At 45.8% G+C, this 18,436-nt stretch overlaps 1 protein-coding gene across 5 annotated transcripts; it reads left to right on the top strand.

Moving 5' to 3' along the window:
- The first annotated feature begins 3,146 nt into the window (after nucleotides 1-3,146).
- Nucleotides 3,147-15,712, top strand: LOC310701092 (uncharacterized protein). 5 transcript variants are annotated; one of them, XR_014522916.1, is made up of 10 exons: nucleotides 3,149-3,432; nucleotides 5,102-5,604; nucleotides 5,816-5,942; nucleotides 6,934-7,016; nucleotides 7,625-7,900; nucleotides 8,721-8,817; nucleotides 10,123-10,205; nucleotides 10,698-10,824; nucleotides 12,392-14,782; nucleotides 15,414-15,712. XR_014522916.1 is itself a non-coding variant. In XM_083491332.1 (9 exons), the coding sequence occupies exons 2-9, from the start codon at nucleotides 5,191-5,193 to the stop codon at nucleotides 14,347-14,349; spliced, it is 3,162 nt and encodes a 1,053-aa protein (XP_083347458.1). In that variant the 5' UTR covers nucleotides 3,147-3,432; nucleotides 5,102-5,190; the 3' UTR covers nucleotides 14,350-15,712. The 5 variants fall into 5 exon arrangements, 4 of the variants coding, with proteins under 4 accessions (XP_083347458.1, XP_083347459.1, XP_083347456.1 ...); XM_083491332.1 differs by having other exon boundaries at nucleotides 3,147-3,432; nucleotides 12,395-15,712; XM_083491333.1 differs by having other exon boundaries at nucleotides 3,148-3,432; nucleotides 7,670-7,900; nucleotides 12,392-15,712.
- The last annotated feature ends 2,724 nt before the right edge of the window (nucleotides 15,713-18,436 follow it).

The raw sequence follows: 18,436 nt of genomic DNA, 5'->3' as shown, positions 1-18,436 counted from the left end.
ACCTCCCCCCCCCAAACCCCCCCTTCATCGGAGAGTTCGGGGCTAGGCATTCTAAGGGTTAAATTCGGAAGCGGTGGGGGGGAGCCAAAGCCCCAACCCCTTTCATGTCCCTTGGAGTAAAACTGGTCACTGATCTGTCTGCTACCCCCACCCACCCACCCACAAACGTGCTACCTTTGTGGGATCTGGTGAGCACCCCTCCCCAAATTTGGGGGAAGGGGAGGTGGGGGGGAGGATGCACAAGGGGCGAAAGTGAGGAGGGGGAGTAAAAAATGCCTTGGGGGCTGATTTCCAAAATCCAATGCCAGGCAGGAAAAGGAGAGGGTCGCCAGCTGTTGGGAAGGGGGACCTATTTGGACCCTAGCCCCATTTTACCCACAAAGGGAGGGAGGCCTGTGCAGCAGATCCACTTAGGACCCCCGGACTTTGAAAGTCATCTAATCTCCCTTGCTGTATTATACTGTATAGTTTAATTAGTGTTTTTATGGAGCAGTCAAGTAATTTCGTTGTCCCCGAAGGGGGCAATGACAATAAAGATATTATTATTATTATTATTATTATTATTATTATTATTATTATTAACCAGGGGGTTTGATATGTGGGGGCTGGGGAAGAGGAGGGTGTGTAAAGCAGGTGTGCAATGCTTAGTTGAATGGATCATCCCATTGGATTTAGGGGAACCCCACCACCAGATCCCACAATGGGCCTCCCCCGCACCCCAACTGCCACCACTGGGGAGGTACCATATAAATTCCTGGAGGATGTAGAGGTTCCAGGAATAAGAATATTCAAAGGATTCAGAAAGGGAATAAAACCATTTCATGATGGCACTTGTGAACCCTTTCTCTAAATTCCATATTCATTTACAGACAACAGAATTTGGAAACCTGCTGCCATAAATATTCCCAGACTGGAGAATAAATCAGAATTTTTTTTAATCCACTGCCCGTTTCATTTGATAGATTTTTATTCTCCACTTACATGTCTTAGTCTTAGCCTTAGCAAAAGCTTATTTCCTTTTACTATCTTCCATCAGACTGACAACCTCCACTGGCAGAGCTAGCACGGGACGTTTTGCTCCTGATGTGGAGCAAGAAATGGAGGTCCCGTCCCTGGTATAGATTATCCAAGACTGGAGAAATTATTTGTCACCTCACCAAAGCAGAAAATCCCACTTGTTCCTCCCCCTACTGTTGCAATTCTAAGCAACAGAAGTATTTGGCTCCTCTTCTTAACTGGTTATGATTAGAACTCTGCAGCTAACATCTGAAGCATGGATTTGATTTTTTCCTCTTCCCTCCTCATCCCTTTTCTTTTTCTGATGTGTCTTTTAAATTATAGGATTATCATTACTGATATTTGTAGGCTACTTTGGGAGCCTTGCCACAACTGAAGAGAAGGGTGTGGATTTGTAAATAAAGAAATGGATGAAACATTCACAGATTTCCTTGCCTAGTGCCTAAAAACCATACTAAGTGAGAGAATGTGATTATTGACAATAAGATCTTCAATGTATTCTGTATTTTCTCCAGTCTTGCCATGCCAAAATGTGTGAAAGCACTTGTTTGTGGAGAAATGGACTATTAACCTTCCTTCTGACTCCTCTCCTTCTGTGGGAGATTCACCGCTATTCCAGTTTGCACAACTGTTCTGTGATATTTATGCTGATTACGACAACACCTAGCCAGTGGCGAAGCTGCATGCTCTGGTACTGAGGGTGGGAGTGGGAGAGCAGGCGGGGGAGTGTTTGACATGTGTTGAGGGGGCGGCCGCAATGGTACCCCCCTCCCCAATGGTTCCGGGGGCGATACACTCCCTCTGCCCCCTTCCTCCGCCAGAGCCCCTAGCACTGTTTCTGATCATGGCAAAATAGCAAAAGAGAGAGAAAGAAAGATCTGCATGATCAAGATAGTTCTAGGAAGAAGAGGGGTGTCCTTATTTCACTCCCAGCCTTCCAGTGTTTCATTGATGGATCAGTGGGGAAGAGGTTTGGGGCTGTTGGGATATCCGGGAAGAAGTGAAAGGTGGATGTGGCATTTGCAGGAGTTGGGTTTGATTTTCTCCAAGTGTTCCTTTACGTTCCCAAAAAGGGTCAAGAAGAAGAAAATATGTATTACAGTACTGTGTACTAATTTTTAGGGGTTTTGCTATTGATCACAAACAACCAGCAGCTCCCTAAACCTGTAGGTGGGTGGGTGGGATTACCAAGACATCAGCCGGAGCTGATGAAATTCTCCCCCTGCCCATCTCCTCCTCACAAGCACAATGAATTTGAGTGGAGAAGGAGAAGAAGAGTTTGGATTTGATATCCCGCTTTATCACTACCCAAAGGAGTCTCAAAGCAGCTAACATTCTTCTTTCCCTTCCTCCCCCACAACAAACACTCTGTGAGGTGAGTGGGGCTGAGAGACTTCAGAGAAGTGTGACTGGCCCAAGGTCACCCAGCAGCTGCATGTGGAGGAGCGGAGACACGAACCCGGTCCACCCAGATTACGAGACTACCGCTCTTAACCACTACACCACACTGGTAGGTAATGTGGCAATGAGTGGGGCAAGGTCATCCAGTGAGCATATTGACTGGGTGGAGATTTGAACTCTGGTCTCCTGTGTCCTAATCTGACACTCCAACAACACTGGCTGACTCTCGTATCGTTATAATAATAATAATAATTTATTATTTATACTGTGCCCATCTGGCTGGGTTTCACCGGCCACTCTGGGCGGCACCTAGCAGAGTATTAAAAACACAATAAAACATCAAACATTAAAAACTTCCCTAAACAGGGCTGCCTTCCGATTTCTTCTAAAAGTCAGATAGTTTTTTATTTCTTTGACATCTGATGGGAGCACATCCCCTACATCTGCATGTTATGAGCTAAGAGTGACAGATGCACTGGGTTACCATATCAATAAATCATCATCATCATCATCTAGCCTCCAAAGCAAGGGGAGGGGAGGGCTACTGTTATCTCCTATCCCAAGTCTGCATTGGAGTCCTCTGGGCTTCCACTTTTGATTGGGACCCTAAATTGTGAGTCTAAGACACACACACACCCCACCACCACCACCACCAACAACAACAGGAAAAGAGAGAGAGATCAGAAGCCCTCCTTCTTGAGGGGAGGGGGAAAGGAACAAAAAAGCTTGAAAACCAGTCCCTTCCCGACCAACCAACCTCCTAATTCCTCCCTATTAGCCTCCTCTTTTTAGAGACTTGTGGGGGCGTTGACCCTGGCAGCCTGGGCTTCGAAGGGTTAAAGCGAACGCGACCCGCTTCCTAGAGAGGAAAGGAATGTGTGCGGGGGGGGCGAGTCCTCCAGAGCTAAGTCCCCTCCTCCCCCAAGCTCTTTCTTCCCTTGATGCGATTCCTTCGGAGCAGAAGCGAGCGGCTGGTTCTTTCGCGCGATCGCTGCCTCGGCGGCCCCTTCTGAGGTCCGGTGAGCCCCCCACCGGCTTTGTGCACTTGGGGGGAAGGGGATCCCCAGGGGAGGAGGGTGCACAGGAGGGGCTGCAAGGTGGGACCGGGAAGAGGGGGCTTAGAAGACCCCCTGGGAAGCGGTGGGGAGGGGGCCAAGAACTCAGCCCTGCCCACCCAGCCCAGCACCCTGCCCATCTGTCGTGGGTGTTCGAGCTGAGATTCCTGCCTTGCATTTCAGGGGGTTGGGCTAGATGACCCCGGGGTCCCTTCCGACTCTACAATGCCACGATTCTGCGATGGAGAGAATGGGCGGGTTAATGGGGCTTTATCCCCATTTCGTTCAACCCATAGGGAGACGCAGGGCTGCAGACATGGGGTTCACACGTACTGGGCAGGGTGGTGGGGATGGGCTTTTAGCTTTCTTTAAATATTTTTTATTAAAAAAAAAACAACCTAGTATGCCAATCTGACATTTGCAAAGGCAGAGGCAGCTGTCTAAGGCTTCTGCAGGAAGCAAGGTTGCTAAGCGTGCCTCATTCTCTGTTGCTAAGCAGACGGGTATGTGGACTGAGTCTGGACAGAGGGGAAAAGAGAAAGAGCAGAAAAAGCTCCTTGTTGAGGGCTAGCCTGGTGCTGGACAGGGGAGGGTGGAGCCCACACAATTTTGTTCTTATATGCCTTTATAGTATAAAATGCAACTGTCTGAAATAAATGGGGAATTGGTGATGTTTCAATGCCCTGGTTCTCTTTTTCCCCATTGCTGGTGTGCTTTTAATTAGTAATTTACTTATTAATATACAGCAACCCTGAAACAAATTTATGAAACCCATACTGCAGCTACAGCCAGTTAAATTTCCTATAGGCTCTGATTCTGAAATTAATATAGTAAGCCTTATTTATCCTAAATGTTTTCCCATTCAGTAAATAAAAAAAGCAATCTAGTAAACAGGGAGAAGGTTTGGAGGTTTGGGAATCAAAATCAATCATAGCCGTGGTTCTCAAACTTTTTCCCACATGGAACACTTGAAAATCACGGAGGGTCTTGGTGGACCCAACTTAATGCTTTTTTCTGTCTGCTGCAACCACTGCAGTGAGCAGCTCTGGGTGCTGAATGGTTTTAATTTGTATATCAATTGCTTCTTTTCATTCCTTTTTTTAGTGTATTGTATTACTGTACTGAAAGTCAATAAATTTCTGTAGAATTCAAATTGCAATGAAAGAAAATGCAAGGTCCCCAAGCATCTTAAAGCAGTCTGGTTCCTCAGGGGAAATCTTTCTGTCCTGACTGTTCTGATGTGGGGTTTGTGATTTCAGCTCTCTTGACATAATATGCTGGAGACAGTTCTCTAGTAACACTTCTTTATTTAAGCAAATAAGACTGAAGCCTGAGGAGGGGAAAGCTACATTTATAGGGACAGGGGACTAGCTAGAAAGGATACATTTTGGAGGGAACAATATCAGGCAATCACAGTCCTGCCTTTTGGAGGAAACCAATAAGACAGAGGATCCAAATACAGCAGCTTAAATGAACCAATAGTAGCTGTACCCTCTGGAACCAAAAGGCAGTTACTTTACCCTAATGCAAATACAGACAATAACAATACAGATATAAAATCCTTTGACTCAATACACAACACTGACGGTGTGATAATAAAATCATCTGGGAATGGCTTGATTTTTCAGGACTTGGTAGCACCTTCAGCTAGGGCGGAAGTGGGAAGAGTCTCTTGCGGTCGGTTGGAGAGTCTTCCTTGGAACACAGATGAAACAAGATGGAAGAGAAAGACTCAGTCGTTCTTGAAGACGGTAGAGGCCCATATACAATCCAGGTTGGGAGTAGTGGGGACTTCTGGGAAAGAACAATGCAGAAGATTCTGGATGAGGAGGACACCCTCAGCTCATATTTACAGCTCCCCGTTGGGCATTTCAACCACACAGAAGCCAAGGGGCCCCGAGAGATTTGCAGCCGACTCCACCGTCTTTGCTGCGAATGGCTGAAGCCTGAGCAACACACAAAGAATGAGCTGTTGGATCTGGTGGTCCTGGAGCAATTCCTGGCTGTCCTCCCCCCGGAGATGGAGAACTGGGTGAGGGAATACGGAGTGGAGACCAGTTCCCAGGCGGTGGCCCTGGCCGAAGGTTTCCTCCTGAGTCAAGCAGAGGAAAAGAAGCAGGAAGAGCCGCAGGTGAGAGAGAGTTTCATCCTAGTACTTCCAGGGGGGTCAAAATCGGAAGGGGGGGAAACTTAAAGCAGCCTGTAATTGAACCTTTTTTTAAAAAAAAAATATAGAAATAACCCACAGACCATGCCCCAGATTCCCCAAGACCTTTTGCCTCTGTTGTGCCTTTTCTAATCCTTCTCCCCATTGACTGACTTCAATCTCCTCGTCGTTTCAGGTAAAAGGTCTGTTTGCCAAACCAACCACTGACCTCCCTGCAGCAGAGAGAGCTTTGTCAGATGCCAAGCAGTGTTTCCTGCGAAGGAGGAACATTCAGCGGAGCTGGGGAGCTGCAGCCTCACTCAGTAAGAATTAACTGCATCTCCCACGGGACGCTTTTATGTTCTCGTGAATCTTTCAGAGGGAGGCGCCCTTTCCGTAGCCTAAAGGTAAAGGTAGAGGGACCCCTGACCATTAGGTCCAGTCGTGGCCGACTTTGGGGTTGCGGCGCTCATCTCACTTTATTGGCCAAGGGATCCGGTGTACAGCTTCCAGGTCATGTGGCCAGCATGACTAAGCCGCTTCTGGCGAACCAGAGCAGCGCACGGAAGCGCCGTTTACCTTCCTGCCAGAGCGGTACCTATTGATCTACTTGCACTTTGACGTGCTTTTGAACTGCTAGGTTGGCAGGAGCAGGGACCGAGCAATGGGAGCTCACCCCATCGCGGGGATTCGAACCACTGACCTTCTGATTGGCAAGCCCTAGGTTCTGTGGTTTAACCCAGCCTTATCCACAGTTAAAAAATGAATCTATTTTCAATACTTGAGCACTTACACGAGTGCTTGGGTTTCTGGCTGAGAACCCAAATAGGGAGAATTGCAGTTTCCCACAAATGAAGCGCACAATATTTAGAAGCATCCCAAATACAGTGGTACCTTGGTTCTCAAACTTAATCTGTGCCAGGAGTCCGTTTGATTCCTGAAACCGTTCAAAAACCAAGGCGTGACTTCTGATTGGCTGCAGGACCTGCACTCAAGCAGAAGCTGTGTTGGACGTTTGGCTTCCGAAAAACGTTTGCAAACACTTACTTCCGGGTTTGCGGCATTCGGGGGCTGATTTGTTCAGCAGCTAAGCCGTTCAGGAACCAAGGTACAACTTAGTGCGATGGAGGAGATTACATTTTTGTAACATCAACATGTATGTAAAACATGCGCCGCTTAACTGCTGTCTGGTTAGGAGCATTCAGAATATCTAAGACAGATGCGCCATTTTCTAATGCCAACTTGTACTTGGAGATGTGTCCTTCTGTAGGACAAGCTGTTGCTATTGGCTTCCCACCATTTTGTCTCTCGCAGGTGATGAAATGAAACTGGCAAGAGCTTCTTGGCTGTCTCCTCTTTGTGGTGAAGGGGAAGCAGGAGCTGTGGAACCAGATCAGGTAAGGGGCAAGAAGGTTCATTGAGGAAAAGAGAGGCTGGGTGTCATCCCATTATTATTATTATTATTATTATTATTATTATTATTATTCCACCCTATATCCAAGGCTCTCAGGGTGGTTCACAAAATAAAATCAAGATATAAAATCACGAAATACCTACTAAAAATAAAAGCAACCCGATAGTCCCCCCCCCCAAAAAAAACACATTTTAAAAGGGCATAGGATGTAAATCGGATCAACCAAAGCCTGGTTAAAAAGGAACTTTTTTGCCTGGCACCGAAAGGTGTATAATGAAGGCACCAGGTAAGCCTCCCTGGGGAGAGCATTCCACAGACGGGGAGCCACTGCAGAGAAGGCCCCGTTCTCGTGTTGCCACTTTCCGGATCTCTCAAGGAGGGGGCACACGAAGGCTTTGCCGACTGATCACCTTCTTGGATCTGAACAAATTGATCTCATTTTCTTTGCATCTGTCAAAGCTGCCTACTGGAGGGGCTGCGGAGGCCACTTAAGAGTGCAACTCAAAATTTTCCTTGTGTAGTCTTTTGAATTCTAGTAAAACAAAATCATTATGAGCTGCATAAAAAAGCAACTACCTCCCTGCCTTTCAGGGTCGAACGTCTTTTGAGGATGTAGCTGTATATTTCGCCAAAAAGGGCCCCCATGAAGTTTGCAGCCGACTCCGCCATCTCTGCCGTCAGTGGCTGAAGCCAGAGGGTCACACCAAGACTCAGATCCTGGACCTGGTGATCCTGAAGCAGCTCTTGGCTGTCCTCCCCCCGGAGATGGAGAGCTGGGTGAGGGAATGTGGAGCGGAGACCAGTTCCCAGGCGGTGGCCCTGGCCGAAGGTTTCCTCCTGAGTCGGGCAGAGGACAGGAAGCAGCAGGTGAGAGAGAGTTTCATCCTGGCATTTCCAAAGGGCTCAGAATCAGGGGGGCGGGATTTTGAAACCCTCTATATTTGCCACACTTTTCCTGGATATCACCTACAAAGGAATGTCCCAAACTCGCCAAGACCTTTCCTGTCTTTGAAATCCTCACTGGGCCAGATTGCTAATATCCTTGGTAATATCTCTACTTTTTTTTTTTACCCTTGGCCCTAATTCTTTAGATGCCCATACGGAATCTGTTCTGCTTGCGGAATTTTTCACAAAGGAATAATAAGTAAACTGACGTTCCATCAGATGTTTAAGTCTCCATAGATCTAGTAGATTCATGTTTATGACCATATCAGAAAAGGAATTGGATAATTTCGCTTCCTTTGTTTCAGTTTTACGTATTGTCCTGTCAAACTCTTAACAATGTTACTCCATTTAGGTCTCCCATTAATATTATTTTGCTATCATTTTGTTCAAACATATATTTCTCTAATGTTTTTTTTAAAAATCCTATTTTCTTTCATTGGGTGCATATATTCCTACGATTAAGAAACGTTCCCCTTCCCAATTAATTTCCACTGCTATTATTCTCCCCCGCCCTCATCCTTTAATCTTTGCTTAGGTTCCAATTTCTGGTTAATATACAAAACTACACCCCTTTCCCCCCTAATATCTGATGAAATGAATTCTTGGCCCCAACCCTTTGTTTACTATTAAACGTTTGTCTTGTCTCTAAAGGGGAGATCATTCCATCAGGCAAGCAGAAATGTTTGTGCTGATGGAACAAACACTTTAGTGTTACTTTGAATTTCACCCTCTTTTATTTCAGATAAGGAGTTTGTCTTCAGAAGCGACCACTGACACAAGAGAAAGTCCCCTGCAAAGTGGTAACAATCAGGAGAGTGATGGACATCCCATCTCATTGGGTAAATATTATTAAATTGATCTCCCTGTATTGATTATGTAAGAAATTCATGGGATCCTTTTGTACTCCCTTAAATCTTTGAGGGGGCAACACTTTCCCCCAGCGTTGTTTAATCATGGGAAGACTGTTGTCTCCAGCATTTTTCAAACTTCAAAAGATAGATGTATTTTAATTACTTGAGAACTTAATTCAGTCCTGGGATTTCTGGCCAAGCACTCAAGTTGGGAACACAAGTATTTGCACACAACTGAAATATACAATGTGGCATGGAGAAAACGGAAAGAGACAGGTTTTTCTCTCGTAACACTAGAACCTACAGATATTTAATAAAACAGAATGTTGGAATATTCAGGAAAGGTTATTGAAAAGTACTTCAACACGCAGCATATAGTTAAATGATAGACGGCATCAGTGAGGGCCACTGACTTGGGATATAATAATAATAATTTATTATTTATACCCCGCCCATCTGGCTGGGTTTCCCCAGCCACTCTGAGCGGCTCCCAACAGAATATTTAAAAAACAATAAAACATCAAACATTTAAAAAATTCCCTAAACAGGGCTGCCTTCAGATGTTTCTTTCCTTGACATCTAATGGGAGGGCGTTCTACAGGGCGGGCACCACCACCGAGAAGGCCCTCTGCCTGGTTCCCTGTAACTACTCGCAGGGAGGGAACCGCCAGAAGGCCCTCAGCTCTGGACCTCAGTGTCCTGGCTAAACAATGGGGGTGGAGACGCTCCTTCAGGTATACAGGACCGAGGGCTTCAAAGGTCAGCATCAACACTTTGAATTGTGCTCGGAAACATACTGGGAGGTCTTTCAGGACCGATGTTATATGGTCTCGGCAGCCGCTCCCAGTCACCAGTCTAGCTGCCACATTCTGGATTAATTGTAGTTTCCGGGTCACCTTCGAAGAAGATAATACAAATTCATGGATGACAAGGCTCTCATGGCTGCTAGCCATGTTGGCTATGCTCTGTCTTCATGTCAGAGGCCGTATTCTTCTCAACACTTGTTGCTGGAAGCCAAAGGAGGGAAGAGCTGCTTTTGTGCTCAGATACTGCTTGGGGGTTTCCCAAGGCATCTGATTGGCCACTGTAAGAGCAGGATACTGGAGTAGATGGGCCATTGGCCTGATCCAGCAGGCTCTTCTTATGTTCTTAACAAGAGCCCTTTCTTACACTCTTAACATCCAAAATATACACAGTGGATGAAACGTTTTGTCATTCCAACATGTACTTGGATATGCATTGCTTAATGTGGGAGGCAAACTACTGGCTTCCTCCCAACTTCATCTCTCGCAGGTGATGAAATGGCGCTGGCAAGACCTGCTTGGCCATCTCCACTTGGCAACGGATGGGAAACGGCTGTTGTGAACCCAGATCAGGTAGGGGAACTCATCTCTAGGGGAACAGAAGCTACTTGCCACTTGGGCACCTCTGTCTTTTGCTCATTTCCCTGGACCTCAACAAACCGATCACCTCGTTGCTCTGCAGGAGAATCCTCAGGAGTCTTCTGGAGTTTGGTGGTCAATAATCTTTTACGTTCTCTATAAAGAGGCAACCGTTTCCTTTTCTTTCAGAGAGGAGAGCCAGTGTGGTGTAGTGGCTAAGAGCGGTGGACTCGTAATCTGGTGAACCCAGTTCGCGTCTCCACTCCTCCACATGCAGCTGCTGGGTGACCTTGGGCCAGTCACACTTCTTTGAAGTCTCTCAGCCCCACTCACCTCACAGAGTGTTTGTTGTGGAGGAGGAAGGGAAAGGAGAATGTTAGCTGCTTTGAGACTCCTTAAAGGGAGTGAAAGGCAGGATATCAAGTCTGAACTACTACTCCTCTTCCTCTTCTTCTTCTTCTTCTTCTTCTTCTTCTTCTTCTTCAGGTTCCCGTGTCCTTTGAGGAGGTGGCTGTGTATTTCACAGAGGAGGAATGGGCTCTGCTGGATCCTGACCAGAGGGCGTTGCATAACGAAGTCATGGAGGAGAACTGTGGGATGGTAGTCTCTCTCAGTAAGGCTCCCAGTTTGTTTAGTTTATTATTATATGATTTAGACTATATTATATAAGCAACTTAAATAACTTCAGTCAGGGTTTAGGCCCAGCTATGGCCCAGCTTTGGTCGCCCTGTGTGGTGATTTACGTCTGGAGAGAGACAGGGGGAATGTTTCCTCATTAATTCTCCTCCATCTCTCAGCAGCCTCAGATACCATCAACCATGGTCTCCTTCTAGAGTGGTGGTCACAGTGGGTTGCTCAGCTTTGCAGTGATTCCAGGTCTACTTGGATGGTCATTTCTAGAGGGTGATGCTAGGGGACTGCTCTTTGGTCCCCTGGAGTCTTCCTTGTGGGGTTATCCCCCATGCTGCTTAACACCCACATGAAACCTCTGAGTGTGCTTATCAGGGGTTTCGGAGTACATTGTCCACAATGTGGACACCCTTGACACACAGTCCTACTTCCCCTTTACACCTGCAGATGTGCAGATGAGGCAGTGGACGCCTTGTTCTGGGCCATTGTCTTGCCTCACTAATGAACTGGATGAGAACCGAGAAGATGGAGCTCAATCCAGATAAGACTGAGGCACTGTTACTGGGAGAGGTTCTCTAGACCGGATGGGTGGGAGACAGCCTGCTCTTGACGGGGTTACAGACCCTCTGAAGGCAGGGTGGGAATGCAGGTTGTGGGTACTTCTGAATGCATTGCTCTGAATCACAGGGCCTCTCCTCATTTTTATCACACTTCTATCCCAACATTGCTCCAAGGGGTTCAGAATAGAGTGCATGGGGTTGTTTGGTGGTTTGAGTTGAGCTACCGTATTTTTTGCTCTATAAGACTCACTTTTTCCCTCCTAAAAAGTAAGGGGAAATGTGTGTGCATCTTACGGAGCGAATGCAGGCTGAGCAACTAACCCAGAAGCCAGAACAGCAAGAGGGATTGCTGCTTTCACTGCTCAGCGATCCCTCTTGCTGTTCTGGCTTCTGAGATTCAGAATATTTTTTTTCTTGTTTTCCTCCTCCAAAAACTAGGTGCGTCTTGTGGTCTGGTGCGTCTTATAGAGCGAAAAATGTGGTACTTAAAGAGGATGATTGCTGAGTACAGTGAATGCTCAGGTTGCGAACGTGATCCATGTGGGAGGCACATTCGCAACCTGCAGCATTCGCAACCCGCGTGTTGTGATTCGGCGCTTCTGCGCATGTGCAAAGCATGATTTAGCGCTTCTGCACATGCGTAAGTGCCAGAACCCAGAAGTAACCCATTCTGGTACTTCTGGGTTCGGCGCGGTGCGCAACCCGAAATCGCACAACCCGAAGCGTCTGTAACCTGAGGTATGACTGTACAATTCAGTGAACTTCATGTCTCAGCTGGGATCTGAATTTGGGTCTTTTGGATCTAATCCAATAATGCATAGGACACTGGGTGTCAGTCAAGGTATTAACAGAGGCAGATAAACAGATGGGAAGATTTACCTCCCAGCTAAGACTTTTCCATTTTTGCATTCTTCCATTATCAAAAGAATTGTGTGTGGTTGTCAAGATTTGAGGTTCCGTTGTCTTAAGAGTTCCGTTTCTTCTTTGCAGTAGGCTATGAATGGAAAACTGAGAATCAGGGAGAACTACCTGGGGTGTTTGCAGAAAGAGACACATGTATGAAGAGGGAGCAGCAGAGAAGGAAAACAGAAGGACAGAAGAGGAGGAATAATTCCCCTGCTTCTCAGGGCACAGACAATGAAATCCCAGTCCAAGAAAAAACGCAAAACAGAAGAGAAACAATTACATGTTTTGTATGTTGGAGAAGTTTCCATTCTAAATCTAAACTTAAAACTCACTACAAAATCCACACAGGGGAGAAACCACACAAAAGCTTAGAATGCGCAAAGGGCTTGAATACAAGCACAAGCCTTGGTATTCATCAAAGGGTCCACACAGGGGAGAAACCGCATAAATGCTTGGAGTGCGGAAAGAGCTTCTCTCAGAAGAGAAATCTGACAGCACACCACAGAATTCACACCGGAGAAAAACCATTTAATTGTTTGGAGTGTGGAAAGGCCTTCCGTCGGAGGACACATCTCACTGCTCATCAGAGAATTCACACAGGAGAGAAGCTGTATAGGTGCTTGGAATGTGGAAAGACCTTTAACAGAAGCGGAAGCCTCACTACACATCTAATAATTCACGCAGGGGGGGAAACATACAAATGCTTGGAATGTGGAAAGAGCTTCTCTCAGAAGAGGAATCTCACTAACCATCACAGAATTCACCTAGGGGAGAAACCATACCAATGTTTGGAATGTGAAAAGCGCTTCTTCCGGAAGACGCATCTCACTGCACATCAAAGAATTCACACAGGGGAGAAGCCATTTAAATGCTTGCAATGTGGAAAGAGCTTTTGTTGGAAGATTCATCTCACTTATCATCAAAGGATCCACACAAGGAAAACACCACATAAATGCTTGGAGTGTGGAAAGAACTTTTCTCAGAATTCTCTCCTTGTTACCCATCAAAGGATCCATACAGGGGAGAAACCATTTAAATGCTTGGAGTGTGGAAAGAGCTTCTCTCAGAAGACAAATCTTGCTTCCCACCACAGAACTCACACAGGGGAGAAACCATATAAATGTTCAGAATGTGGAAAGAGCTTCTATCGAAGGACACATCTCACCACTCATCAGAGAACTCACACAGGGGAGAAACCATACAAATGTCTGGAATGTGGAAAGACCTTTAGTAGAAACAGAAGCCTAACACATCATCAAATAACTCACACAGGGGAGAAACCATACAAATGTCTGGAATGCGGAAAGAGCTTCTATTGGAAAATGCATCTTACTTATCATGAAAGAATTCACAGAAAGGATGCACCACATAAATGCTTAGAGTGTGGAAAGATCTTTTGTCAAAATTCTGACCTCGTAACCCATCAAAGGATCCATACAGGGGAGAAACCGTTTAAATGCTTGGAATGCGGAAAGAGCTTCTGTCAGAAGATAAATCTCAGTAATCATCGAAGAATTCACACGGGGGAGAAACCCTTTAAGTGCTTAGAATGTGGAAAGACCTTTAGTACAGGCACAAACCTCACCACTCATCAAATAATTCATACATGGGAGAAGCCATTTAAATGTTTGGAGTGTGGAATGGCTTTTAAGAGAAACAGAGGCCTCAGTATTCATCAAAGGATCCACACAGGGGAGAAGCCACATAAATGCGTGGAGTGTGGAAAAAGCTTTCGCCACAGTTCTGCCCTTGTTAATCATCAGAGAATCCATACAGGAAAGAAACCATATAAATGCTTGGAGTGTGGAAAGAGTTTCTGTCAGAAGACACAGCTCACTGCTCATCAAAGAATTCACACAGGAGAGAAACCACATAAATGCATGGACTGTGGGAAGAACTTTTGTCGGAAGGAATCACTTGCTGCTCATCAGAGAATTCACACTGGGGAGAAACCATTTAAGTGTTTGGTATGTGGAAAGAGCTTCACACGGAAGATAAGTCTCGTTTCTCATAAAAAAATCCACGCAGGAGAGAAACCATAAATTCTCGGGAGTGTACAAAATGCTTCAGTAATAAGAGACTGCTCTTCAAAGAATTCACTCAGAAGGGGAGCTAGAGAAATGATCAGAGTATGGAATGCGATTCTGTCACAGTTTAATTCCTATTTCAGATTGGAGTTAAATTGGTGGGGGATGGGACATGGCCTTGGCAGAATCCTGAGGGCCATTTGGAGATAAATACAGATTGGAAGACTGGATCCATTGTAGAATGTGAGAAGCTTGATAGAATGGCCTGAGATATAAATCCATTTATCAGCAATAGCAGTAGTATTATGTTACAAACTTGTAAAAACAAAGTCATTTCTACGAAGCCTCTCTAGGGATAGCATCCCATAAACGAGGAGCCACTGTTGAAAAGGCCTGTTCTCATGTTGCCACCCTCCAGACCTCTTGTGGAGGAGGCACACAAAGAAGGGCCTCAGACAATGATTGCAGGGTTCAGGCTGGTTCATACAGGGAAAAGTGGTCCTTAGGGTATTACGGTCCTGGCCCATTTAAGGCTTTATAAGTCATAACCAGCACTTTGAATTAGGCCAAGAAACTAACTGGCAGCCAATGCAGTCGGGCCAAGATTGACATTATATGCTCAAACCGTCTTGCCCTGGTGAGCAACCTGGCCGCTCAATTCTGCAGCAGTTCAAGTTTCCGAACGCTTTTCAGAGGCATCCCCATCTATAACACACTGCGGTAATCTAACCTAGAGGTTACCAGAGCCTAGACTAAAGGTGTTAGGGTATCCCTGTCCAGATTGGGGCACAGCTGGGCCACCACCTGAAACTGATGGAAGATACTCCATGTCAAACGACAGCGTTTCTACAAAGCAATCTCTGTATGAGCCAAACCAGACCCTGCAATCATCATCTGAGGCTCAATTCAAAGTCGTTGTCATCATCATCATCATCATCAAACCTTTATTGGCATCGCATACAAACATTCAAAATAAATAGGCCAATGCGCCAATTCAGAGTGCTGGTTATGACTTACGGAGCCTTAAATGACTCAGGGTCGTAATAACTCCAAGGACCACTTCTCCGTCTATGAACCAGCCTGAACGCTATGTCCATTGTCTGAGGCCCGTCTTCATATGCCCTCTCCACTAGAGGTCTGGATAGTGGCATCACGAGAGTAGGCCTTTTCTCCGGTGGTTCCTTGTTTGTGGAATGCTCTCCCCGAGGAGGCCCACCTGGCACCTTCGTTAAATATTCTTAGGCGCCAAGCAAAAACATTCCTGTTCACCCAGTCCTGTGGCTGATTAAACAATCTATGGCCTTTTAAATGTATCAGGGGTGGTGGTTATTGTGTTGTTGTTGTGTATTTAATAAATAAATAAAATAATCAGTTGAAGTATTTTACAAATCAGTTCACAGTTTTGAGGCGTTTCGAAACGGTACAGATAAAATACAAAATATACAAATTGTAGACTGGAGGTTATCCAGCCCTTCAGTAAGGGGATAAACAAGGGCATTGGATTTCCAAAGCCACAATGCTGGCATCCGTCTGTCTCAGGAAACAATGGAGGAGAGCGCCTTTTGAGATGTGGTCAAGCTGCCGGAAGGCTGCAGTGCCTGCTATGGCTGTAGAGCTTGATGCAGAAGAGACATGTTTTGTTGCAGCTGGGGCAGATGAAGGTGTCCAGTCCAGTCTGGTGCTTGTGGTACTCTCAGCAGTGCCCACATCAGCAAAGTGAAGTTGCCAGGTATGGGACCAGAGGATCCCTTGGTAATTGCCCCAAACCACCCAATATCTAAGCCAGTACTGCCTGCTTTGACGGGTAGCATCTCCAAGGCCTCATGCCCAGCACATCCAAGTGCTTCTTCCAACATCCTCTAACTGGAGAAGTCAGGGAGTCACCTTAGGACCTGGTGACTCAAAATGACAAGGTCTCTTTATTTTATCTTCCCAAGTGAATTTTTATTGTTTTCCTTACATATTCTTTTCCAACAAATTGTAATAGCACCATACATTCCCTTTGACTCTGCCGAGTCACGACCCCCCTCCCCACAGCTGGTATATTTATCCTCTTTCCATCACACACATCATTCTCAAATTAGTACTATTATACATTGGATGTATCAATCCTGCTAGTGTCTTGACCTCTTTACAATTCTTCTTTAAATATTCAATAAATTTACTCCAGTTATTTTGGTATCTTTGATCTCCCTGGTCCCGGATCCTCCCTGACAGTTTGGCAAGTTCTGCATATTCTGTCAACTTCGCCTGCCACTCCTGTATAGTTGGTATATCTTGTACTTTCCATCTTTGGGCCAGAAGGGTCCTCGCGGCAGCTGTAGCATACATGAACAAATTTTGATCTTCTATTTTAATTTCTGTTCCTATTAAGCCTAATAGACACGCTTCCGGTCTTTTGGGGAAAGTATATCTAAATATTTTTTTGAGTTCATTATAAATTATAAGGTCTCTTTATTTTATCATGTCGGTATCCTGCCATTGCTCCGGAAGAGAGTGGCAAGTGGTGGTTCTGTGGTTCTTCTGCAGAACAACCTTATGAGGTACTGTAGGCTAGGCTGGGAGTGAGTGAGTGAGTGATTGCCCAAGTCCACCCAGTGATTTTCATGTCTGAGCTCGGATCTGAACTTGGGTCTCCAGGGACCCAATGCAACAGTCCACAGCAGAGGTGCCCAAACTTTCTACTCCCAGGGCCCACTTGAGATGGCTAAAATTACTGAGGCCCACCAGTCACAAAATGGCGGCGGATTTTTGGCATAATTTTTGAATCTGTTCCAGTTTGGCTTCAGGCCTAGTCATGATACAGAAACTGCTTTGGTTGTCCCTGTTGCGATTTATCAGAAGTTGATTCCAGTATTCTTCTGGAATGTCTCAGGGAGGTGGGGTTTTAGGGCACTGTGGTTCTGTTCCTATCTCTGGCTATTTCCAGAAAGTGGTCATGGCACCTTTCTGGTCAATGCCATGGGAGTGTCTCACAGGGCTCCATCCTGTCCCCCAACAATAAGAAGCCTCTTGGAGCTATTATCTATATGCAGGTGACACCAAGCTTTAGCTCTCTGTTGCATTTGAATCAGGAGGGGCAGCTGAAGTGTTAGACCAGTGCTTGGGGGCAGTAATGGGATGGATGTCCTGCTTGGACTGGTAGCTATAATCCCCCACCGTCCCACAAGAGAGAACCTTAGAATTGTAGACCCAAAGGATCATCTACTCTAAACCCTTCAATGCTTCAATGAATCACAGCCATAGAATCCCTGACACCACCTTTAGGATCTACAACGGCTCCCAGTATGTTTCCGAGCACAATTCAAGTGTTGGTGCTGGTCTTGAAAGCTCTAAATGGCCTCAGCCCTGAAACCTGAAAGAGCATCTCCACCCCCATCATTCTGCCTAGACACCAAGGTCCTCCTTCCAGGGTATTCTGGCAGTTCCCTCTGTTAGAGGGGGATTTTCCACTGGTGGCAGATGACAGAGACTGTGACTCCATGAGACAGGTGTAAAATCAAATTAAATAAAGGTTTTTATTTCAAAACAACAAACAGCAAAGCTTCTGGGTGTTTTTCTCTGCAGGCAGAGTCCAAACTGCAGCTTTTCTCCTTTTGTGGTCATGGCCAGCTGTAACCAATTAGCCCAGAGCTCACAAAAACTCTTCTTAAAGGTACAAACATGTTTCTATGCAGAATGTCTCCCAACACCCTCACTGAGAGAAGTGAGGTTACAGGGAATCAGGCAGAGGGTCTTCTCAGTGGTGGCACCTGCCCTGTGGAACTCCCTCCCACCAGATGTCAAGGAGATAAAGAGCTGCACAATTTTTACAAGATATCTGAAGGCAGCCCTGTGTAGGGAAGCTTCTTAATGCTTAATGTTTTATATGGTTTTATATATGTCGGAAGCTGTCCAGAGTGTCTGGGGAAACCCAGTCTAGATAGGCAGGGTACTATTATTATTATTATAATTATTATTTTGATTGATTGATTGATAATCACTAGGTGAAATTGCTGAAGGGCTGGGAGGTGTGTGTGTGTGTGTGTGTGTGTGTGTGTGTGTGTGTAGACCAAATTACATTCTCTCTCTCACACACCCATATAGTTGTGACTAATTTGGT

Source organism: Podarcis liolepis (genome assembly GCF_965112155.1).
Source record: "Podarcis liolepis genome assembly, chromosome: 2".
NCBI lineage: Eukaryota > Metazoa > Chordata > Lepidosauria > Squamata > Lacertidae > Podarcis > Podarcis liolepis.
The sequence above is the reverse complement of the archived record's forward strand: the minus strand, read 5'-3'. Positions and strand labels throughout refer to the sequence as shown.

What these genes read in the sequence shown, in the direction of transcription:
- LOC310701092 (XM_083491330.1), top strand. Translation starts at nt 5,191, where the DNA reads ATGGAAGAGAAAGACTCAGTCGTTCTTGAAGACGGTAGAGGCCCATAT. An exon ending in GGGAGCTGCAGCCTCACTCA is followed by an intron (nt 5,943 to 6,933) that starts GTAAGAATTAAC and finishes TGTCTCTCGCAG; the next exon opens with GTGATGAAATGAAACTGGCA. An exon ending in TGGGATGGTAGTCTCTCTCA is followed by an intron (nt 10,825 to 12,391) that starts GTAAGGCTCCCA and finishes TCTTCTTTGCAG; the next exon opens with TAGGCTATGAATGGAAAACT.